A 25,570-nucleotide genomic window follows, 5' to 3' on the forward strand; every position below is an offset into this window, starting at 1 on the left:
GGGAAATGGAAAATGTGCACAGCAGTAACGCTCGGGTCTCAGGAGGATAAATAGTACATGTGCCAAAGCTTCATTTTAAATAAAGTCATTTTTCACCAGTGTTGGGTTGAGATGGGCAATACCACTTATTTTCTTTTGGATCTAATACCAAGTACTATCAATGCCAACATCGCTGATAGCAATACCGATACCTCTATTAAATGTATTTGAATAAAATTAGTCATTTTAAATATTATATTTAAAAGCCTTAATATTTTAACACTTATAGGCCTGCTTTTACACTATTTTAAAATTTTTTAAATAAAATCATTAGACTTCTGTCCTTGTTTATCATTTTTTAACAACAATTACAGAACACTATCAATGTTTTAACAACTTTTTATTTAAATAAAGTTAGAACAAACATAACGCAAACCCATTACAATAAATGTTGCGTTGTTATTCAGTGTGAATTAACTCCAGATGCTGGAGGTTTTTCTATCATTACATCAGACAGCATTGATCCCTTTTGCATTTCTGCCAGTTAAGATGAGCAAAAATAGTTCCTGTGCTATACGCAACTATTTGCAAATATAATTTTCGTTTCACTTCAAAGCATATTATATGCATTAATTGTCATGTTAAATAAATAATAAAATAACTAGTTTAAAAAAACGTAATAATGATATTTTTAAGCGAGGTTTGATATTCTCAATACAACATCAGTATCAGAAGAATCGATAATAATCAGATTACTTTACATATTACTTCATTAAAAAGTAATCACATTACTAACTACTTTTAAATTACTTTCTTAAACACATTTCACAGAGGTGTTTGTTTTTCTGCTCAACAAATTCAAAATGTAAATTTCCTCCTTTTTCACTGACTACGTTTACATGGACACCAGAAAGCGGCGTATTGCGAGAAAGTGGCGTTCCAGTTTACTGCACTGTATAAGTGGCGTACTCTTTACTCCCGTATACACGTGGCTCGGTCAGTAAGCAGCTTTCTCCTCAACAACGTAAATTACCTGCGACACTCGTGTAAATAACAAACATGGTATCCGAGGAAGTATTTTCCACTATTTTATTCCCTGTTGCTTCACTTTATTTATAGCTATTCCAAAGTTGTTGCTGTGTTTGTTTCCTTAACTTTCTATCGCGACCTGCAGCAGAATTACGCTTCAATAGTGGGGTTTCCCTCTTACGTAAAACTCTGGAATTCCCTCAATGTATGAGTGCGTATAAGTGAACGTGAGGGGCCGTCGATATTTTACATTTTTGTGTATAAATGAGAATAGTTTATAGTGTATGTGCTTTTCCCACTGTATTCCCAAAAATGTTTTGTTGACTTGTTGTTGGGCTCCATCCAATGACGTTTGTTATTCGGTCTGTTCACGTAAATGCGCATCTGTTAGAACGCTGTTTATATGTTTAAATAACCACACAGAAGCCGTGATCTCTGGGAGAAACCTAGGTGTGTCAAACGGCTTTCTCTTAATCCTTTAAACAGTGTAAGGAAATCACCATTCTTTGCATGATGTTTCAGAACACTGCTTTCTGCAAAAACCCTGGAACAAACCGCTTTCTTATGTGCATGTAAATGTGGTCACTGTCACAGGCAACTTAATTGAAAATCAGTAACCGTAATCGGATTACAAGAATTTAAAATGTAATGCATTATAGTACTATTTTCCCACTAAAAATAATTTGATTGCAGTAACTAATTACTCTGTAATCGTATTACACCCAACACTGTTCACCACTCACTCTGCTATACTTCTTACTTCTTATCTCGAACCCCCATTTTCTTTCTCACTTGCCATTACTGTTTTCTCTTTTCCCTCGCTCGGTCTGTTTGGCCGGCACTAATCTTGTTAGACAGAGAACAGCTTTTTAAGTGATTAGGGTTGGTCATCCGGTGAATTTTATTGGCTGCTAAATGGTGCGTTGCGTAAAGATTTATCAGGAACAACTGGTCTGGCTGCAAGGGCCGTGTGCCTCACCTGCCAACATGGATAATAAGGAGAGAGAGAAAGCAACAAAATGCAGATGGCGTCAAAGAAATTATTGATTTGTGAGTTCAGCAGTTTCTATTAGGAAACAATCTGCTCAGTTTTGGTTTTCAGTGTTACATCTCAATAACAGCATTAGAGTTTATCTTTTATCAGCAATTGTGTTTTATTATATTCACTATAGCAGTAGGGGATATAATTATTTAGGTTAATACTGCACTGCTTCAGAGATAAAGAACCTCAATGTCATTGGTTCTAGTTCCATTATCCGTGGGTGATATAGAACATTTTGATGTAATCTAATCTCATCTTTTCTATTTTAGTGCAGACTGACAGATATCACTGTGTGTGTGTGTGTGTGTGTGTGTGTGTGTGTATGTGGGCAGGTTTAAGTGGTTTACGAGGACTTTTTTTTAGGTTACAAACTGGTAATTACAAGGGTATTATGCTATAAATGTGGTTTATGAGGACATTTCTAGTGTCCCCATAATTTAAATCACTTAAAAAACATACTAAATGATGTTTTATTGAACATGTAAAAATGCAGAACGTTTTTTGTGAGGGTTAGGTTTAGGTTTAGGGTTAGGGTTAGGGGATAGAATCTATAGTTCGTACAGTATAAAAATCATTATGTCTATGGAGAGTCCTCATAAGGTTAGCCGCACCAACATGTGTGTGTGTGTGTGTGTGTGTGTGTGTTGTTGTTGTTGTTAGTGGAAGCTCTTAGAGTAATTGCTTTCACAGTAATAGAGTTACATGTGGACAGGTTAAACCACGAGGCCGTGATCCATAACTGATACATGATGAAAATATGCTGTCATCATGTTTTGACAAGGATAAAACACCATAAAGTCTTAAAGTGTTTTGCTTTATTAAGCTATTGGTCCACATGCACAATATTTTGAGGCCTTTGGCTTCATGGAATATATTACTTTCTGAAAATGTTATCTTGTTATGTTAGTCGTTTTCTAGTATTATTTCAAGTTTCTACATTACATTCTCAAGCCTTTCTTTGTAGAAAACACTAGCAATGCCAAGGTCATATTCAATACTCAGGGAACACACTAACCCTGATAACGATTGTTTTACAGTATTGTGTAAATTACACAAAAAAGTAACTCACTTCACAAAAATTACTGATTGCTTTATCTGAAAAGTAATCACATTACTAATTACTTTGCTTTTAAAATACTTTCTTAAACACTTTTCACAGAAATATCTGTTTTTTTCCGCTCAGCAAATTGAAAATGTCTATATTTCCTCCTTACACCCTTCAGCAAACTGACATACATATGAACACATCATATTGTAATCATATTGTAATCATATTTAAATAATATTATTTTAGAAAGATGTGTGACCAGTGTCAGAAATGAACTTTTCCATTAAGGGGCTATAATTGCCCCTGGAGTTGTTTTTCAGGGGCATTTTTTATGAGGGCATTTTTAGGGCATATTTTTTGAACCATACAAAATATGACATAATAAGACGTCATTGTTTTATGTCAGATACTTCAAAGTAATCAACTGGTTAAATACATGTTCACTCTGAATAATCAGAGAAGCGGTTGTCTTTAAATTTAAATGAACATCAAATAATTGAATGCGTACTATAATTTCAAGGAATACACTAGGCCTAGAATAAATATTTATCCTATGTTACAAATGAGAAGGAATTCATTAGTGGGCATGTTTAGCCCCCACATTTTCAATTTCAGGGGCATTTTTGCCCTGAGCCCTTGTTAATTTCTAACCCTTTGTGTTACCCAAGTACTGTGCTTAAATGTAATTACCTTAATTGAAAGTCAGTAACTGTAACCTGATTACAAGAAATTAAAATGTAATGCATTACACTGCCTTTTTGACAAAAGGTAATTAGATTACAGTAACTAATTACTGTGTATTCAGATTAGACCCACACACTGCTCATGAAAAGTCGTAATAATAGTGCGAGATGGCGAATTTGTAAGACATCGTACAAGCTAGCTCATAACAAAAACGTATGACTTTGACTCCCATCAAGATACATTATAAATAATGTTTAACCCACAACCTAAACCTAACCAATAAAGTCTAGCTTTTTAACCAATCCCTAAACTTAACCTTGATTTTAATAGGGAAATAACTTATGTCTACTGCTGTAGAAAGAAAACATGGCGGTTTGGAACGAGACGAGGAACGTGTATTACAGGTTATTGACATATATCAGTCATTTGTATCGCATAAATAAATAGGAAAAATTAGTTTAAGGTAAAGTGTTGGATAGCAGGCTAGATAGAATTTGCTGCCTGTATTGTATCGATTTGAAATTCTGTTTGTTGATTCGTTGGTCTGAATGGGAAAAAAGTAATATGTGTACGAACCAAGTCATAATTACGTGATATGATTTTGCCATCCGGTACAACTTATTACGAGTCATTCTGAGATTATTTTGGAACACACACACGCACACACACGGTGTTGGGTGTATCCAATTACAAAGTAATTAGTTACTGTAATCTGTAATTACTTTTTAGGCAAAAAAGTAGTGTAACACATCACATATTAAAGTCTTGTAATCAGATTACAGTTACTAACTACTTTTAAGTACATAACTTGCGCTAAAGTAATATGTATAATACATTTCGAATACGAATGTCTGTTAGCGCTTCTGTGACAGCTGAAGGGTGTGCGACAATGAATGAGGAGATAAGTTTTTAATTTGAGCGGAAAACCAAAGACTTTTGTCGGAAAAGTGATTTAGAAAGTCATTTAAAAGTAAAATAATTAGTAATCTGAATAAATGTTTAGAGAAGTAATTAGACATTTGTAGTGGATCACTTATTTTGAGTAACTTACCCAACCCTGCACACACACACACACAGATAAAAATTCACAACTTAAAATTACTTTGTCAATTTGGATAAAAGCATCTGCCCATTGCAAATGTGAATGATAACAATTAAGAAGGAAGTTGGACAGAAGGACATATAATAATATTTGATTGCATTTTCAATGTTAATACTTGCAGTTTAATTCATAAAGTCTGTTTTTATACAAGCAAAATAAATGTGCAATGCAACACACTCTTTCAAATCAAAAGATAAATACAAACAAATATGACTGCGAAATTTCTTGTGCTGATTTACTGGGAAATGAAATCAAACAGCATGAGCCATACCGTCGAGACCCAGACAGAATGCTGTCATGACCAAAAATACATTCACATTTTTTTTCCATTAACAAATTAAAGATAATTTTTAATGTGCATGTTCTTAAAATTTGAACTTTATTAATAGCTCTTGTTGTTTACTCTCAAACTCTTTGAACATCAGTTGAATTACACAATACTTTGACAAACACTAACATATATATGTATATATACTTGTTTGACCAACACCTCATTACCCAATTTAACAGTCATTAAATAGAATATTTTTCACATTTGTGCAGTTTCTGCTATATCCAAATTATTGTCTGGATAAACCAAAATAAAAAGATATATATATATATATATATATACAAAATGTATACATTTATAGAGATTCCAAATGCCCATGTTCAGTGCTGTGCAGGTGAGAGCAGTTGTGCATTGCAGAGTTTCTGCGCAGCCCTTCCAGGACACTGCAGTTAAATGAAATCTTGGAGGGGATGTGCGTGTGTATGCGGCAAGTACACAAAAGATCAGGCCCATCACTTCCATCACCACCTTTGTAAAGAATTGGATTTAATTCACAGTATATCATCCATCCTCGTTTCATTCAGTTTACACAAAACACAAGGACTGGAGGCTTGATGGTTTCGAAAAGGGAACAGTCCAGTGTTTTTTGGCGTTCACCTCATGCAAGACCCTCTTTATCAATATGCAAATTGATAAGGATAAAATTGCGATGCATTTTCAAGGAGACTGCATATGAAGTTCTGCATCAAACTGTCGGTATCTCTCTTTTTGTTGTGGTTTGAGATGAAGCTCCAGGGAAAATCTAATAAACAAAGGCCCAAAATATACCCAAAAGAACATTCTGCTTTAAAACAATGGCATTCCATGCTAACTTGTTACGTCATTTCAAGACTGGCGAATTAACAAGACATTTTTTTTCCTTTTGTAAATCAGCATTAGTTACATTGGAGACATCTCAGCGTGCAGAATGCATCTCAAGTGTCCCTAACAGATCAAACCACTTTGCATCGGTGCATCTCACATGAACGCAGCCGCAACCTTCAATGCAGCACAGGTATCATTTCACCAAGCCTTTCGACACAGCATGCAGAATTACATTCAGACAAACCCAATACTTTTGTCATTTAGAAGGAGCTGTAAAAATACCACATCTGCTATTGCAGAAAATGCACGGGAGAGAATGAGAAAAATCAGACAGAAAGGGGAGGGGTCGGGGCAGGGAGACTGCAGTAGATATAAGGCAAGGAATATACGAGTCTTCATGTTTTATTAAAGCTTTGCTCTTTAAGATCCAGTACAGTCCTTCAGCTCAGTTTGCAATTAAACCTCTCGTTTGGATTTCTGTGGTCTTTACAGTTTCTCAGTAAGAACCGCAAAGTTGTAAAAGGTATCTGTGCAGTCCTGGAATGCTTATCCAAGAATAGAGGAAGAACTGAGAGAAAAAGAGAATATTGCACCATACAGCCAAGCAATTTGCATTTCTTGTCGTTATGTTCCTATTTCCCCCATCCCTTCTTTCATTAGGAGAAAATGCCGCTCTCTTAAGGGTCCGAGATTCCAGAGCTTTCATTTTAATCCCAGCTTTGCCAAGTCATCCCGTCAGGTGTTCAGTGGTCTGCTAGCCCCCGGATGATCCTGGACAGTCCGTTCCAATCTTTCGCTTTATCATCAGTGACCTTCAGGATGTGTCCACAACCTCCGGTAACGTCCCTTGTGTGTTTTTTATTTTTTTCCTCAAACATCGGGGGGAATCCATGTGGGGGAGGGGGTGATATATCAATACCCGAGCAATGCCGAATAGATTTTAAGCCTTGAAATTGTCCAGATTTCTTAAATATAGGTTCATAAACATGCAATACTTTCCTTTCAAGCTTAGAAATGCAGAGAACTCAAGAAAAGTCTCCTCTCTGGGCACAAATTTGTTTGTCATAAATCTATGGTGGCATCATAATAATGAAAAATAATAAACATTGAAATGTGAAAAGCAAAACCACATCTGAATGATCATGATCAGATTTCGAACAAGGCCTAATGGCAGAAAGCATACGGCTGATCATACACACTTGCATCGTCATAGAGAGTGGAGGAGATATGGCAGAATTTTAAATCTCAAAAAGAATCAAATCAAAGCTCATGTATTCTGACTCATCTGGGTTACAAATATTGCTGGAATTGTTTAGTGGAAAAGCCAGCACCAGAGCAGGAAAAAACATTTGATTTGTATAGATTGCTGTTGTTTTGTGTAGAAAAAGACCAGCACTTTATTTACTTTCTGGCCGTTTTCAAAATAAAAAAATGCATTTTGCCATTTCAGTTCATTTACGACTAATACACTTTATGCAAATCTGGACGCATTAAGCATCATTCAAGCAATAAATCTACTTTCATGGATATGATTATATTCATCAGAATAGATTTTATATTTATATGCATATATATATTTATATACAAGTATGGCACTTGATTACACTTAAGCGAAAAGACACCTCACAAATAAACACAGTGGGTGCTTTGGTGTTGAAATTAAGGAAATCACAGGATTTCAGAAAATTCACCCCCTGCTATCACACACACACAACAGCAATTTTACAGTCGAATTAAGTCTATAGTCTATGTTAAGGTCAATGGTGCAGTACAGGCAACCCAAAAGAAAGAAATCATATTTGAAGCAAAAGTGTTTGATATACAGTATAATAATGATAAATCTGTGTTAAGACTCTCCCCATGTGCATTGTGTCACATAAATGTGATGTCAAACACTGTCAGCATCACGTTTTGAACTTTTTAGTGCAAAACGTATTTACTCCCTTCAAGTACAGCAGAGCAGCTTCGGTCACGCTTTACATGCCAGTGTTCACGTTACAGTGTAATTACATCAGTAATTACTGAGTAATAGTGCTTATTTTGCACAACTGTTTGTAATAACATATAGTTATCGTAATAACATGCATTGTGGACAGTGTCACGTAAAGTGTAACCGCAGCTTACATTGGGAGAATATGCATTCAGCTATCAGTATTTGCTCTTTGTGTACATCTCAGAGTACAAACGTTGCTAAAAAGTTGCATTTACAGTTTGAACTGCTTTACAAACGTGTTTGTCATCCACAGTTGTCAATGAAGTCTTTAAAACAGTAACAAAAAAAGTCCTACCCCACTCTCGCAATTCATGACCCTTAAGTGGCGAAGGGGACTCGTCCATAGTTTTGCTCTTTGCGGACATTTGCTCTTTCCGCGCAATTACACGTAGGCAGAGTCACTGGACTGAGTGCGGCCAAAATTGGGCATACTCATCCGGGGCAAATCCTTGTTCCTGATCTCATAGATGGACTTCCTCCGGGCCTGCACGCCCCTCACAGCTGTTTTGATCTTCCTCCAGCCCAAATGATTGAGCTCGGCCAGATTGAGAGCCACACAAAAGCCGCTGACCGCGAACATGAAGACGAGGAACACTGTTTTCTCCGTGGGTCTGGACACGTAGCACTCCACCTCTTTGATGCACGGGTAGCGATCGCACTCATACACGGCGGGCACGTTGAATCCATACAAGAAATACTGGCCCACCAGAAAGCCGATTTCCAGAACGTTTCTGAACACTACCTGAATGATATAGAACCGGGAAATGCCTTCCTGGCGCCTCATTTTGGACTTGACGGGCTTAGTTTTCGAATTGGTCATCTCTTTGTCCTCCAAGCAGTCGGGCTCGGCCTCTTTGGTGGAGTTTTCTGTGTTTTGAAGTACTCCATTCAAGATGGTGTTCTTGATCTTTTGATTCTTGCTCTCCTCTCGTTTCAACGAATCCTGCTCCTTGTTGTCCAGCGCGAGGAAGACGGTGGCAGTGGAATATCGCCTCTCCTTGTGCTTTGCTCCCTGATGGACCGAGTAAGTGATGAAGCAAAGACTCGGCGTGCACACCATGATGATCTGAAAGACCCAATATCGGATGTGAGATATGGGGAAAGCCTTGTCGTAACACGCCTGTATACAGCCCGGCTGTAAGGCGTTACAGACAAACATGGTCTGTTCATCATCATACACTGTCTCTCCAACTATAGCTACGATTAATATCCGGAAGATCACCACCACAGTTAGTAGGATCCTAGAAAATGAGCAAACGCAAAATAAACATGTCAGTATATATAAGCAGTTCAATCAGTGTGGGTGTCTGGTGCTCAAAACGAGGTGCGTTCACAACAATTGAACGCTATGTTTCAGTTCATTTTCACTGTGTCCCATCGTATTTCACATGTGTTTATTTATTTATTTATTATTTCTACTGTATTTTAATGAGATAAATAGGCAGTAACCCATGCACGGTGAGCACACTGAGAAAATGTGGTAACAACTAAATCAACTGGTTTTATTCAAGTCAATAAATGTTATTTACCATCACTAAATCAACCTGAATATGTATACATTTATTTTAAGGGTTAGATCAGGTAGAAGCAGCTCCTTGAGGTAACAATTGCAGGTTACCACTTTTTACAGTGCAAGAAGCATTACTTTGCCTTCAAACAGGGCTTTAAATGAAGCAACAATTAAAGTACAAAATAAATATGACAATATAACGGCTGATTTACAAAGGGAGCTGTCCCAAACAAGGTGCGTTCTAAACAATTGGATCCAGTTACATTTAACTGCTGTTGCATAATGTTGCATTATATTTACCATACTATGTATTATGCGAATATATATGTAGGTATGTCATTTGCTTGTTATTTTTTTTTATTTTTTTTTTTTTTTACATATACTGCAAGCATCACTTTCCCTCAGTCATGGCGTTGAATGATGCACCAAATAAAATACAAAATCAAAAGCACCGAATAAATGCGCCAATATACTGTATATGACCGGTTCAGTCATGAGTGAAGGGAGCTGTCCGGTGCTGAAATTGAGGTGCGTTCACAACGATAGAATGATACATTTCAGTTACATTTCACTGTAGTTTAATCTTATCCTATTGCATGTATTACTTTAGAAATGTCATGTTTGTTTCCTCTTTTATTTTATACTGCATTTTAATGAGTGATATAGGCGGTAACACCTATATATATATATATATATATATATATATATATATATATATATATATATATATATATATTATTATTATTATTATTATTATTATTGTTTTATTTCTATTTATTTATTTTTTATTTATTTATTTGTGCACAGCTGGCAAGATGGATCACTTTGCCTTAAACACGGCCAAAAATTAAAAAATGCAAAATAACACACAAAATCATTATGTCAATATATGTCCAGTTCACCTGTGTTCTTAATCTGTGTAGGTAATTCACATTTTTACTGCGTTCCATAATTTTTTAATAATATCCGTTGTTATGTCATGTTTGTTTTACATTATATATATATATATGGCAATTTAATGAGTGAAACAGGCTGTGCCGCCTTTAAGCAAGCTTCATTTTGCTTTCAAACGCCTTTAAAGCTTTAGATTTCGGTGTCAGAGACGCCAATACTTGCTCTTACCTTCCTATCATAGTGGAGTGCTGCTGGACAGCAGCCTCCAGGAGCCTCTCTAATATGGTCCATTCCCCCATGGCTGTTCATCCGCAGACAGGCAAGAAATCCGGGAAAAAGCGTGAATGTGTGCTGCTTATTGTCCGCTGTGATCGGGCACACTGCGCTGTGGCAGTACTGATGATAGAGGATCCACACTTCCCTTCGCCTTCAGTCTGGAGTCATGTAAGCCCTCCTATTTTCGATCTCCACAGCAAATTGATGGGTTTGGGTGGAGGGCGGCAGGATTTAACGTGCAATCAGTGCTGTGGAGAGCCTGCTGCGTCATGCATGAACAACAGAGGCTTTATTTGCCGGTGCCAAAACATTGAGATTTCATATCTGAGATATTCTCGAGACGATAAACTAGGGATATGCTGTGCTTGTAGGTGTGGTTTCAGTCTATTGATGGTGAAACCTGCGTTCTGAGCATCATCTCTCAAGTTGAAGAGTGTGCATGTGACCTCTGCCTTTTTATTTTTATTTTTATACTAGAGTCTCAAATTTGTTCCTGAGTATTTTTTAACCCAAACGTCCTTGAATATATTGGAGACCTTCGGAAACGTGTTTATTATAGCGGATTCTAAGACACCTTTAGCCCCGCCTACTGGTTGGGCGTAGACATGCGCAGTTCTGACAAAACATCATGTACAAAAAACGTACGGTACGTCAGCTAGTTTATAAAAGGTGTTAGTGCAAATGCATTCTGTTATTAAAGAATTTAAAATCTGTTGCTTTACACTGTAATACTGGTGGTAGCATCTGCTAAATGACTGTTGCCTTTCAGGATAACAATATTAGCATAGGTAATTCCGTGCAATTGATGCCTTTTGTGTCCCTCATTAACATAGTGTACGTGTAAACAATGAATTTAACAGTGAATGACATGTTATAATAGGCAGTTTTCTTCAAGGTGCACTCAGTATCTTTAGTCTTTGTGTCATCTTGGACTTACACTGACACCTAGCGGTGTGGATGCAGCATCATTTAAAATCACTAGTTTTCTGTTTCAGATGACATTGTAGAAATGTAGTATTCACAGTCAGTCATGATTACTTTAATCAATGAGTGAAAGTGTCCAATAACAGGACGGTTACTGAGATTAAGTGAGTAGTATTCAGCTGGTCATGTGATTTCAACATGGCCGCCCCCATGTGTGGACCCTCTCCATGTAGAATAAAACAGCTTTTATAAGGTTACTGATATGACTGGAGTCTTCATTTTAATGTGAGTGCTCATGATTTTATACACATATTGCAAAATTACAGTTCATGTCTTTAGGAGTTCAACTTTTTTAATAAGGAAAAAATCCAGTAATTTTATTTTATGTTTAAATGTTTTTTTCATGGTCTTTCTCTGCCTTTTGGCCTGTCCCCAGCCTTCTTCTTGGGTATTACCAAAGGCTGTTTAGCCCAAGATGGAGAACTTGAATTAATGGGAGAAACTGGAACACTCAATGTGGCGGATGTAGAAAAGGAAGTCTGGCCTTACAGGGAAAAGAGCCAATCACCTATCAGATACAGATATCGCCTGTCGGTTATCTCAAGAATGTGCATGTGCATTAGCTGGGCCAGTCTGAAAAAAAGGTTTATTTTATTGTGATCTGAGCTAAAGAAGCACCTTTTATGAGACTTTTGTTGTCAGATTTTACTGCTGTTTTAAAATGTTCTTTGATCGTAATCCTGACCAACTGTTTTGGAGATTACGGGTCTTTCCCCATTCAAGTAAATAGGAGCTGTACCTTTATGCTAATATGCACATTTTATTAAAATAACATACAATTCCATAAATTAATATATATATATATATATATATATATATATATATATATATATATATATATATAAACTCGTAATGACATCTAGTATTGGCTACATGAACTGTAAAACTGTCAACCCGTTACTTTGCATATATTAACAATTTTAAATTTAGCTTGAGATGGCACAGTGCAATTTATTAACACTTAAAGACATTCATTGTCTAATAGATTGATAAAAATAATCTTACAGAAATTTACTTTAAAAATTATCATTTTGAAATGGAAAAGGCACCAATTTCGTGAAATGACCCAAATATGTTATAACATCATCTTTGTTTTCATTCAGGTCACAAACATTTCTTTACAATAATTTGCACTAAGTTTGATTTGAGTTTTTCAGTAAGTAAAATCTGTGAGCAAATTTTAAAAAATGTCAATTGAGTCAGAAAAGTGCAACAAATTTAATGACAGTAAGATGTAACTTTTGCACCACTTTGATTAAACTTAACACTTTAAAGCTGCAATTAAACACCTTTAAAACACCTCCAGAGGTGTACTGAAGGTTTAAACTTTGTCTTAATTGGAGATGAGATGTCAAGCTGAAATTTTGAATGACCTTTAATCAATATGTAATGTCTGATTTTGCAATTACATTGATCTTGAACAAAGTTAATTCAAATATGTTGATCATATCAAGTTTACATCCAAATAAAATGTAAAGAGTCACTTCATTTCTGTGAGAATTATGTAATTTCACCAGATCTAGGACAGTATCGCCTTATTTAAAAAAAACTAGTGTTAACATCAGCTTATACTATCCTCAGTGAAATATCAAACGGAATTGCAAAATACTCCCAAATACTCTTACCACCCCTGTCTCTTATTGGTTGAACAAACTGGTTGTCCTGCCCCAAACTGATGTCGTTTGCTGAGCACGGATTGACATGTTGGACAGCTTTTTTGAAAGCGCCACGGTGTCCCAGTGTTTATATTAATGCTGTTCCTAATGATTTCCCACTTGCTGGTGTTTTCAATGGCAATGGGAAAAAATCACTCCAGATGGACTCCTGCAATTTAAGAATAAATTCCAGAATTTTCTGACCCACTCTTTAAATTCCCAGAGTGTACTTCATAAAAGCAGCCTTCCATGATACATTCCATGACCAGAAATATGCAGACACTCAAACACCACACTCATATGTACTTGTTGAGCATTTAATTTCAAAACCTCCTGCATTAATCTCTTTCTTTGCTGTTATAATAGCGTCCAGTCTTCTGGTTGAGCTTTTCACTATGCTGAACATGGCTGCAGGGATTTGCTCTCATTTGGACACAAGAGCATCAGTGAGGTATGCCACTGACGTTGGAAAAGGGCCACTACAAACCTTTGCCACAGCACACAAAAGTGAATGTCATTGTATGGCATAGCAGTCATCCTCACAGAAATACACTGATGAGCCAAAACATTATGACCACTCACAGGTGAAGCGAATAACATTGAGCATCTCTAACAAGCCCACATGTCAAGGTCTGGGTAGAATAGATGGTATGCGAACAATCAGTTCTCGTAGTCAACGTGTTGAATGCAGTAGAAATGGGCAGGAGAAAAGACCTGAGCGACTTTGACAAGGGCCAAATTGTTATGGCCAGACAACTGGGTCAGAGCATCTCTGAAACGGCAAGACTTGTGGGGGCCACCGGCCAGCAGCGGTGAGTACCTACCGACAGTGGTCCAAAGAGGGACAAACCACAAACCGGCGACAGGGTGTTGGGCACCCAAGGCTATTCATATGGATGTCAATTGGACACATGCCGCCTACCTAAACATCATTGCAGACCAGGTACACCCCTTCATGGCAATGGTATTCTCTGATGGCAGTGGCCTCTGTCAGCAGGATAATGCGCCCTGCCACACTGCACACATTGTTTGGAAATGGTTTGAGGAACATGATGAAGAGTTAAATGTGTTGCCCTGGCCTCCAAATTCCCCAGATCTCAATCCGATTGAACATCTGTGGGATGCGCTGGACCTTGCAACTTACAGGACTTGAAGGATCTGCTGCTAATGTCTTGGTGCCAGATACCACAACACAACTTCAGGTGTCTTGTAGAGATCATGCCTTGGTGGGTTGGTGCTGTTTTGGCAGCACGCGGAGGACCAACAGCATATTAGGTAGGTGGTCATAATGTATGGGCTCAACAGTGTAAGTGGAATAACCAAACCCAATAATTAAAGGGGGGTGTTCACATACTTTTGGTCATGTAGAGTATTCCCCTTATGGAAAAAACACAGTGTTAAAACATTATAGAAAAGGGCTAGCCTGTAAAAGGCAGTAAAAGCCAAAAATGAATGTGAGTGAAGTCAATGCCAATGATGTTCTCAGCCTTTGTCTGTGGTAGTCACCAGACCGACCCAGCAAAACTTGAGATGAGATCACTCCCTTCCATTGTTGGGAGATTAACTGAATTCAAAAGTAAATAGTAACTGTTGTCTAAGTAGTGCAATGCATTAACATTCAAATTCTTGTAATCAGATTACAGTTACTGACTTTCAATCGAGTTAATTACTTTTAAGTACAGTACTTGTGTTACACACAGGGTATTTCAAAACTAATATTATGTAGAATACATTTAAAACATGAATTATGTTCATATGTATGTTTGTTTCTGGGACAGCAATAATGAACAAGGAAGAAATATGGACATTATTTTGAATTGGTCGAGTGGAATTTATGTGAAAACTTAAAAGTAATGTAATTTGTATGTGATTACTTTTCCCATGAAGTATTTAGTAAAGTAATCTAATAATCATTTTAGAGAAGTAATGAGTAATTTGTAGTGGATTCAGATTTTTGAGTAGCTTACTCAACCCTTCACTTCAAACTTGCAGGTTTCAACACAAACCCCTTTCTGCCAATGAGGAGAGAGAGGGAAGATGACAAAAAAAAGCTCAGCTTTGATGGAACAGACTGCTCGCATCACTAAACGTGTAAAAAAGAAAGAAAAAACATCAACATTTTATTATATTAACTTTTTCCTTCTACTTTTACAATTTTATCAGGTTTTCCAAAATGAAGGCCCTCCTGAGGACTTGATACATTGGATTAAATACACAGAGGTCCAAAAGTCTAAGAGCATACAAGTGAAAGTGCTTCTGTTTTGCATTTTTCTGGTTTATTACATTTTTATCATTACAAATTATATTCTCAGCAGAACTTGAATGAAACGTTCAGTTGGAAAAATAGCATGAATTTAGAATGTCTTAGTATTTGGTATGTCTCTTCTGCTTTAATGACAGCATACACTGAAGATGACATACTTTAAACAAAACCTGATGATCATGTTATCCACTATGATTTGTGAATGTTCCGAAGAGCATCTTGTGTGCTTCAATGTGAGCAAGAAGACATTTTGTAAAAATATATCATTTTTTCTTCTTCTTTTGTAAAGCACACACTGAATTGTTGCATGGCAGGATAACAAACTAGGATTGGTTTTAGAAGTCACAAGCAAAATCAGGATGTTAAACCATGTACACAGACTTCCCTCCTGATATAGCTCATATAGTTGAAACAGCACCACAGGAGGGTCTAATCTGCATGTGTGAGGGGTTCATCAGTTCTTCTGTGTGAGTGTGTGAGTTCTTCACATATGGCAGAAGCGAAGTGAGGCCCTCAGGCCTTTTTCCATCCTTCATCTCTCAGCCAAATGAAATATTTACAGCCACAGCGCCTGTCAAATGTGTTCCCTGCACCACATGCTGTGAGACGGGCCTTGTGTGTATATGGCCTGTGCTGTTGGCCGGTGAAGTTTCCCCTTAGGGCTGAGAGGAGGAGAAGGGGAGAGAGAGAGAGAGAGAGAGAGGGGCTATACACAGATAGTCAAAGTAGGTCTTGTGCTGTTATCACAAAACACTCTTGAAGGAAACACTATTTTTTTTTCTTAAAGGATTGGGACATTGTGTCTCAAAAGTGTGCAAGAATTAATTGACAGACAGACAGACAGACAGATAGATAGCACCGAATGTCAACATCAGTTCATATTTCACCTGCTATGACACAGCATCTGGTGAGTTAGTATAGATTTATATATAATTTTAAGCAATTGTACTCATGGACTAGAAACGGTTCAAGGAGAAAAACAAAAAACAGAAAATGAACAAAACTTTTTGCAGAACATAACCAAAACCGGGAACAAACTTCCTTTCCATTGTATAAATGTTATTTTTAAACGCTGATCACTGCCGGTTAATAAGGTTTTAATTTTGAGGTAACAAGTGAATTTCCCAGTTGTTTCAGAGTCTTCAATTACTTATTGTTAGATATGATGCAATAATACAGATTTGATACTGCAGGATTGTGACAGAGAATCAGATATGTAATCTAAATTAAATTATCCATATAGTTTTATTTCAGTTTGATTTGTTTAGGCCTTACTTTGTGATAATGTTCGGTTTCATATGGCTTATTAAAGTCAAAGAGCCAAGAGCAACGAGTGTGTGCTCCCTTCTGTTTTACCCCAATGTTGTTTATTAAATCGATATAAAGTTATGTAAATGAATGACATCCACACAGGGAAAAAATGGAATGCAAATTTTTGCTTGTTTTGGGTAAGCAAGACATTTTGAGCTTGTTTTACGAGACGAGGTCGCTTGTGTCTGTTGCAAGATCTGGTAACACTGCGACTGGTATATCACCCACTCTTAACACAGAGTACTGTCATTAAAAAAAGAATGCTATTAACCATCCTTTTATTTCGTTGTAACTGGTAACCACTTCTAAAGGAGGCTGCAGAATGTCAGAGCCGGATCTAAAAAAATTACATTTCTGTTCAAAATGAACTGATTGTGCTTCTATTTTCTGTGTCATTATTACACTGATGAGCCAAAACATTTTGACCACCTGTCTAATATGCTGTTGGTCCTCCACGTGCCACCAAAACAGCACAAACCCCCCGAGGCATGAACTCTACAAGACCCCTGAAGGTGTCCTGTGGTATCTGGCACCAAGACATTAGCAGCAGATCCTTCAAGTCATGTAAGTTACGAGGTGGAGCTGCTGTGGATCGGACTTGTTGGTCCAGCACATTCCACAGATGCTCAATCAGATTGAGATCTGGGGAATTTGGAGGCCAGGGCAACACCTTGAACTCCTCATCATGTTCCTCAAACCATTCCCGAACAATGTGTGCAGTGTGGCAGGGCGCATTATCCTGCTGAAAGAGGCCACTGCCATCAGGGAATACCATTTCCATGAAGGGGAGTACCTGGGCTGCAACTATGTTTAGGTAGGTGGCACGTGTCAAATTGACATCCACATGAATGGCCGGACCCAGGGTTTCCCAGCAGAACATTGCCCAGAGCATCACACTTCCTCAACCGGCTTGTCATCTTCCCACAGTGCATCCTGGTGCCATCACTTTCCCAGGTAAACGGCACACACGTACACAGCTGTCCATGTGATGTAAAAGAAAGTGGGATTCATCAGACCAGGCAACCTTCTTCCACTGCTCAAAGGTCCAGTTCTGATGCTCGCGTGCCCATTGTAGGCACTTTTGATGGTGGAAAGGGGTCAACATGGGCACTCTGACCGGTCTGCGACTACACAGCCCCATACGCAGCAGGGTGCGATGCCCTTGTCAAAGTCACTCAGGTCTTTACTCCTGCCCATTTCTCCTTCATTCAACTCGTTGACTATGAGAACTGATTGTTCATTTACCATCTAATCTACCCAGACCTTGACATGTGGCCTTATTAGGAGATGATCAACGTTATTCGCTTCACCTTTGAGTGGTTATAATGTTTTGGCTCATCTGTGTATATGTCAAAAACACCATCACCAACATTATGAGTAAATTTTTTAGGATTTTTAGTTAATTTCCCTCATTTCAATTATAGGTTCTTACTAAAAAAAATAAATACAAAAAAATAAATGTTTAACCTATTTTTAAGATTACGTTCCCACCAGAAGCCTGCAGTCGGCTAATGAGTGGCGCCTTGTTGTACCAACACAAAGAGGCACTAAAACACTTTCCCAGACTTTTGGTTTCACTGTACCTCGTTGGTAGAAAGACCTTCCAAACTCCATCTGTGATGCAGACTCACTCTCTGTCTTCAAAAAATGGCTAAAAACACATCTTTTCCATGAGCACTTAGCCATGCACTCATTAAAATAATAATAATAATAATAATATTATATATATATATATATATATATATATATATATATATATATATATATATATATATATATATATATACACACACACACACACACACACACACACACACACACACACACAGGGCCAAAAGTTTGGAATAATGTACAGATTTTGCCGTTTCGGAATGAAATTGGTACTTTAATTCACCAAAGTGGCATTCAGCTGATCACAAAGTATAGTCAGGACATTTCTGATGTAAAAAACAGTTTCATCACTATTTGAAAAAAGTCATTTTTGATCAAATCTAGACAGCAGCCATCACTCCAACATTTTATCCTTGAGTAATCATGCTAAATTGATCATTTGGTACTAGAAAATCACTTGCCATTATATCAAACACAGTTGAAATCTATTTGGTTCGTTAAATGAAGCTTAACATTGTCTTTGTGTTTGTTTTTGTTTTTGAGTTGCCACGGTATGCAATATACTGGCATGTCTTAAGGTCAATATTAGGTCAAACATGACAAAAAAGAAACAGCTTTTTCTAGAAACTCGTCAGTCAATCATTGTTTTGAGGAATGAAGGCTATACAATGCTTGAAATTGCCAAAAAACTGAAGATTTTATACAAAGGTGTACACTACAGTCTTCAAAGACAAAGGACAACTGGCTCTAACAAGGACAGAAAGAGATGTGGAAGACCATATGTACAAATAAACAAGAGGATAAGTACATCAGAGTCTCTAGTTTGAGAAATAGACGCCTCACATGTCCTCAGCTGACAGCTTCATTGAATTCTACCCGCTCAACACCAGTTTCATGTACAACAGTAAAGAGAAGACTCAGGGGTGCAGGCCTTATGGGAAGAATTACAAAGAAAAAGCCACTTTTGAAACAGAAAAACAAAAAGAAAAGGTTAGAGTGGGCAAAGAAACACAGACATTGAACAACAGATAATTGGAAAAGAGTGTTATGGATCTTAACCCCATTGAGCTTTTGTGGGATCAGTTAGACTGTAAGGTGCGTGAGAAGTGCCCGACAAGACAGCCACATCTATGGCAAGTGCTACAGGAAGTGTGGGGTGAAATGTCACCTGAGTATCTGGACAAACTGACAGCTAGAATAACAAGAATCTGCAAAGCTGTCATTGCTGCACGTGGAGGATTTTTTTGATGAGAACTCTTTTTTTTTTTTTTAAAGTAGTTTAAGAAGTTCTGAACATTTTTTTCAAATTGTAATAGTAATTTTTCACATTATTAATGTCCTGACTATACATTGTGATCAGCTGAATGCCACTTTGGTGAATAAAAGTACCAATTTCTTTCCATAAGAGCAAAATCTGTACATTATTCCAAACTTTTGGCCACCAGTGTGTGTAATATATATATATATAGTATTCTTTTTGCACTCTAATCTGTCCTGGATACTACTATTCTGATGCTAGTGAAACTTTGTAATGCATCACTTTTCGTACCGCTGTCTCCTTAAGATGTTTAGCTAATGATGTAATATTCCTCTTTTGTAAGTCGCTTTGGATAAAAGCATCTGCCAAATGAATAAATGTAAATGTAAGGTTTATGCATTTGAATTTAATACCAAAATGTAATGAATAAAACAAAATATTTATTTTATTTTAGTTAAGATTACTCAATTCAATTTGAATTAATTTTGTTATGAAATTGAAATGCTTTATTCTTATAATTATTTCTTTAAATTAAGTAGTCTATCTAGCATCAATAGAAAAAGAATAATAATGCATTTATTACTTGTGTAATATGTAAAAGCTGATTAATAAAATTCATTGTCAACACTGTTAGCTGTCAAACAGAGAATCTTTAGATTTCTCTATTCTAAATAATTAGCTGCATCCCAATTCTTTCTATCTATCTATCCCAGACTGTTGGACTGAGGGTGGCTAACATGCTAAAGCTAGCAGCAACACTTCGTGTGTGCTTAAAATGCCACTTCCTTCATCTGAATAATGCCAAATGCTTCCGTGTAATAAAAATATTTTAGTGTTCCATTTGAGACGATACTACACTAAAATTCATTTTAAACCCCCTTTATCGCTTTTGTGCACATTTGAACATTGCACATAACACAAAGAATACTGAAATAATGTTTTATTTTTTCAAATATAGCCTAAAACAGTGATACAGAGAGAGTGAGATAGAGCACCATTATCAAGATCACAATCTAAGTTAGCCATTGAGGGTGAACAGTAAATTGCATCTCATTGAAAACATTATGACGAACAGGAACTCTACTATTAATACAGTTGCAAGGTTTGCCCGGCGAAACACTTAAAAGGTTCAAAGACTTTGAAACTCTGCAGACTGTTCTTCAAAGGTACGTTGTCATGCTGAGCTGAATCTCAACACAACGGTTTGCCATGCCTCATGTTCTGAGCACACTTTCGGCCCAGACTGGCACCCTCCATCAGCAGGTCAGCCAGCCGGTCCAGACCGATGCATACGGTGAGAGGGGCGATGAGACCATACAGCCCCCCCAACACAATACTCAAAGGCCAGGCAAGAACCAGCAGAACCACCAGCCAGATGATGGCCCAAAAACATGAGCCACATGACATTCTCACCTGCAGGATTAAAGTTAAACAGGAGGGTTTATGTTTCTTGACAAAAACATAAATGCATATTCAGAACATTCCTTGAGGACATTCATAAATCTCAGCATGGGAAACAGTAATAGTTTCAGTGATCAGTGATTCAGTTGTCACGACTACTATGTTGCTCGGAACTGCACCAAAGAATTTCACACACCATTGCACTTGTGTATATGGCTGTGTGACAATAAAAGTGATTTGATTTTGATTTGATAACAGGAATAGATAGGGGAGAGTGGGGTAAGATAAGCCAGAGGTTAAGCAGCACAACCCCCTTAACTTAGGGTACGTTTACATGACAACGATGTACTAAAAAAGGAAAAGTTTCACGTACAGAGGACAACGTTGTCAAAACAATCCCCGTTCACACGGATCCGCGGAAACGACTAAAACGGCTGTATTATGCATGCCAGGCCAGTAGTTGGCGATGTCACTTTGTAAAGAAACACTACGCGCCTGCGCACATAAGCATTCTTCCACAGAGTGGTGAATACAAACAATGAAGATGGAGAAAGCATCGAGCAATTTTGTCTGGATGGACAATGAGGTTTCTTTATTACTACAATTACTTTGCTGGAGAAATATCAATAAACTCAATCTTGAGCAGCACAAACACAGTCCTGTAGTCCCCCATTGTAGTTTTAAATGTCTCACGGATTGTTTTAAATTACTCGCGCGCATGCCTATAGACTGAACTCTCAAGATTATTCAATAAACTCTGCTCATTTTTACCATCACTTTGTCTCCTGCATTCTTCTGTATTCCCCCTGCTGACTCTTGGGCTGGTAGGAGAGTAAGTTAACATAACAACCTGTTGATGTCGACTGGTTTTGGATATCAGACAGAACGCTGATATATGGATATGTTCTGATGGAGAGAGAGGTCTTGTGCACACTGGATCTAACATGCATTTTCACTGCCTCATGTTTTCATATTCTAAGCATATCATTGAATACTGTACATGGCATCACATCTCTGTCTATAGGCTATATACATAAGCGGTGGGTGAATGAATTGCAGGGTAAAGGTACTGTACATCAAATAAAATAAAGTAAATAAATAACATTTCAAATTAAAATACATTTTTCCCAACTGAATCTATTAATTTCAAGATTTTCAAATTGCAGGTTCTGCCTACGGTACAATGTTCACACTCCATACAAAACACTCCAAATGAATAAATTGTTGATTATTGTTATTTGCACAGACACCAGTATACATACTGATAATTATACATCTCAAATTGATGCCTATCAAACCATCATTCTTTATATAACACATAATACGTGTGCGCATGGCGTCATCGTTTTCACAAATTCGCGTTTTTGTATGTTTACACGGAGAGGATAACGGCATCGTTTTCAAAAACGTGCACTTTGAAACCGTTTTCAAAAGTTTGCGTTTTCAGGCCCCAAAACGCCATTGTCGTGTAAATGAACAGACAAAACGCATAACATTTTTTCCATTTTTAGTTGAAAACATTGTCGTGTAAACGGCCTATTTTTGGCAGTAAAAAAAAAAAAAAAAAAAAAAAAGTAAACACTTTCTGTAAACTTTAAGAATTTAGTTTTGTTGTCGTTTCTAAAAAGGAAAAGCCAACATTGTTTCACCACATACATTCACACAATATTCTGAAAATTAAATCTTCCTAAAATGGTTTATGTTTTTAAACTAAATGTTTTATGGAAAATAATAAAAGACTTTAAAATGGGAAGATTTCAATGAAATGGAGACAGCCCGAAATATCTGCCTTCTTTCTCCCTGACAAGAGGAAAATTTAAGTTTGTTTGCAATTTAGCACCATGACTATTTTCATGGTGGAAACCAGGTTAAAACGCAATAAAAGGTACATTGAGAGAAAACATGTTTTTAAAATCTTATTTTGATAAACACTATATATCTGGTCTAACTTTGTTAAACATATTTTCAAAAGTGTCAGGACAACTTTAGTGGCAAATCTTCCCTCACTCTTCCATAAATCATACTTAATTGACAGTAATGCTATTCCGAGAACGAAATTCAGATTTGGTTTGATACAAACATCACTAGTAGTCACACGATAATTCTAAGAATGTGCTATTTGATAAAAACATAACACAAGACACGTGATAAACGTATGACAATAAAAGCAGACTTCCTGCTGCTGGTTGAAATCACAAGATGAGTCTCATGGTGCAATCTCACAAAAAGGAAAAGTTTAACTATTCATGAGAAATACATGAAATAGAAAAACACCTATTTTGTTGAAAAGCTGCATTAAAAATTTGATTAAATTACCTATTTAGTTATCCTAAAATGATACAAGTATTGACCAAACCCTCTAAGAGTCAACTTTTGTTTTTTTAGATAAAAGCACACAACGCAAACTTACTAGGAGTGTCTTCTTCCTTTCCGTAGTTGTCAAGTCTGAAAGCTTTTTGTAAATGTTTCCTGAACGTTAAAGTTTCTGTTAATTGATGCCAGAGACCCTGGCCAAACGCAGACAGCTTTAGATTTCCAGCAGCAATGTACAGCACTATCAGCTGAAGTAGAGAGCTGGTGAAAGACTTGTCTTCCTGCTTTGTGAGAATGGACGTCTTTCACAAATTACACAATAAACACATTCATGTGATATACCGGCAGACGATATGTGCTTAAGTTCACAGTATTAAGAGAATGTCTTATGAAACACTGACAAACCTTGAGATGCAACAAGAATACAACCCTCACAAAACTTAAGAGCTCTGACAAACATGCCACAAATTTGCCACTCATTATTTTCACATGCAAATGAGCTTTGCAGAAAACTCTTCATTGTTGCCAAAGGTTTGCTGCAGGTTCACCACTAACATACTTTTTTATTATTATTATTTATTACCGCAAATTGACCACAGATTACCTGCCACTTTTTCACAAATAAACAATTTTTGGAAGGGAAGATATTGAAATAGCTGTTCATTCCCTGTTTGTCCCAGAATACAAAACACTAACATATGCCTCAATGATTGTGCACAAGTGAGAAATGTTTCTCTAACTGATTTAAACTTGGTTTAAATATATTCCATTCACAATTTAAAACGAAATAAATGAATAATCACATTTCACTTGAGTGTGACAGCTGTGATGGATTGTCCATTGTTGCCACAACTAAGTAGTGGCAGAAACAGTTGCCAATAGTAGCAGATATTTGCCAAGGGTTTACTACAGAACTGTTCACCAGCAGTAGCAAATGTTTGCCACAGAACTGTTTGCCAGTAGTGGCAGATGTTTGCCAAATTTTTGCAGTAGAGCTTTTTGATATTAGTGTCAGATAACTGGCCAAGGGTTTTCCACAGAACTGTTTGCCAGTAGCAGCAGATATTTGCCAAAGGTTTGCCACAGAACTGTTTCACAGCAGTGGCAGATATTTGCCTATGGTTCACTGCAAAACTGTTTCACAGTAGTGGCAGATATTTGCTAAAGGTTTGCCGCAGAACTGTTTGCCAGTAGTGGCAGATATTTGCCAAAGTTAGCCATAGAACTTTTTGCCAGTAGTGGCAGATATTTGCCAAAGGTTGGCAGAAGAACTATTTGCTAGTAGCAGCAGATATTTGCCAAAGGTTCACCGTAAAACTGTTTCACAGTAGTGGCAGATATTTGCTAAAGGTTTGCCACAGAACCGTTTGCCAGTAGTGGCTAATATTTGCCAAAGGTTCGCCACAGATATTTGGCCAGTAATGGCAGATATTTGCCAAAGTTAGCCATAGAACTTTTTGCCAGTAGCGGCAGATATTTGCCAAAGGTTGGCAGAAGAACTATTTGCTAGTAGCAGCAGATATTTGCCAAAGGTTTGCCGCAGAACTGTTTGCCAGTAGTGGCAGATATTTACCAAAGGTTGACAGAAGAACCATTTGCTTGTAGCAGCAGATATTTGCCAAAGGTCTGCCGCAGAACTGTTTGCCAGTAGTGGCAGATATTTACCAAAGGTTTGCCGCAGAACTGTTTGCCAGTAGTGGCAGATATTTGCCAAAGGTTGGCAGAAGAACTATTTGCTAGTAGCAGCAGATATTTGCCAAAGGTTGGCAGAAGAACTATTTGCTAGTAGTGGCAGATATTTGCCAAAGGTTCACCGTAAAACTGTTTCACAGTAGTGGCAGATATTTGCTAAAGAACTGTTTGCCAGTAGTGGCTAATATTTGCCAAAGGTTCGCCACAGATATTTGGCCAGTAATGGCAGATATTTGCCAAAGTTAGCCATAGAACTTTTTGCCAGTAGCGGCAGATATTTGCCAAAGGTTGGCAGAAGAACTATTTGCTAGTAGCAGCAGATATTTGCCAAAGGTTTGCCGCAGAACTGTTTGCCAGTAGTGGCAGATATTTACCAAAGGTTGACAGAAG

At 37.2% G+C, this 25,570-nt stretch overlaps 1 protein-coding gene and 1 long non-coding RNA gene across 2 annotated transcripts; both read right to left on the reverse strand.

Annotated features, from left to right (window-relative positions):
• Positions 1 to 4,986: 4,986 nt before the first annotated feature.
• LOC127455396 (gap junction delta-2 protein-like) lies at positions 4,987 to 11,962 on the reverse strand. The gene is made up of 2 exons (XM_051723265.1): positions 10,645 to 11,962; positions 4,987 to 9,253 (listed from the first exon to the last, which is right to left on the reverse strand). The coding sequence occupies exons 1-2, from the start codon at positions 10,713 to 10,715 to the stop codon at positions 8,395 to 8,397; spliced, it is 930 nt and encodes a 309-aa protein (XP_051579225.1). The 5' UTR covers positions 10,716 to 11,962; the 3' UTR covers positions 4,987 to 8,394.
• An 8,737-nt stretch (positions 11,963 to 20,699) lies between these two features.
• Positions 20,700 to 23,851, reverse strand: LOC127455411 (uncharacterized). Its single transcript, XR_007899666.1, has 2 exons — positions 23,586 to 23,851; positions 20,700 to 21,187 (listed from the first exon to the last, which is right to left on the reverse strand). It is a non-coding gene; the product is annotated as an uncharacterized LOC127455411 (long non-coding RNA).
• Between the last annotated feature and the right edge of the window lie 1,719 nt (positions 23,852 to 25,570).

Source organism: Myxocyprinus asiaticus, chromosome 17, assembly GCF_019703515.2.
Source record: "Myxocyprinus asiaticus isolate MX2 ecotype Aquarium Trade chromosome 17, UBuf_Myxa_2, whole genome shotgun sequence".
Lineage (NCBI taxonomy): Eukaryota > Metazoa > Chordata > Actinopteri > Cypriniformes > Catostomidae > Myxocyprinus > Myxocyprinus asiaticus.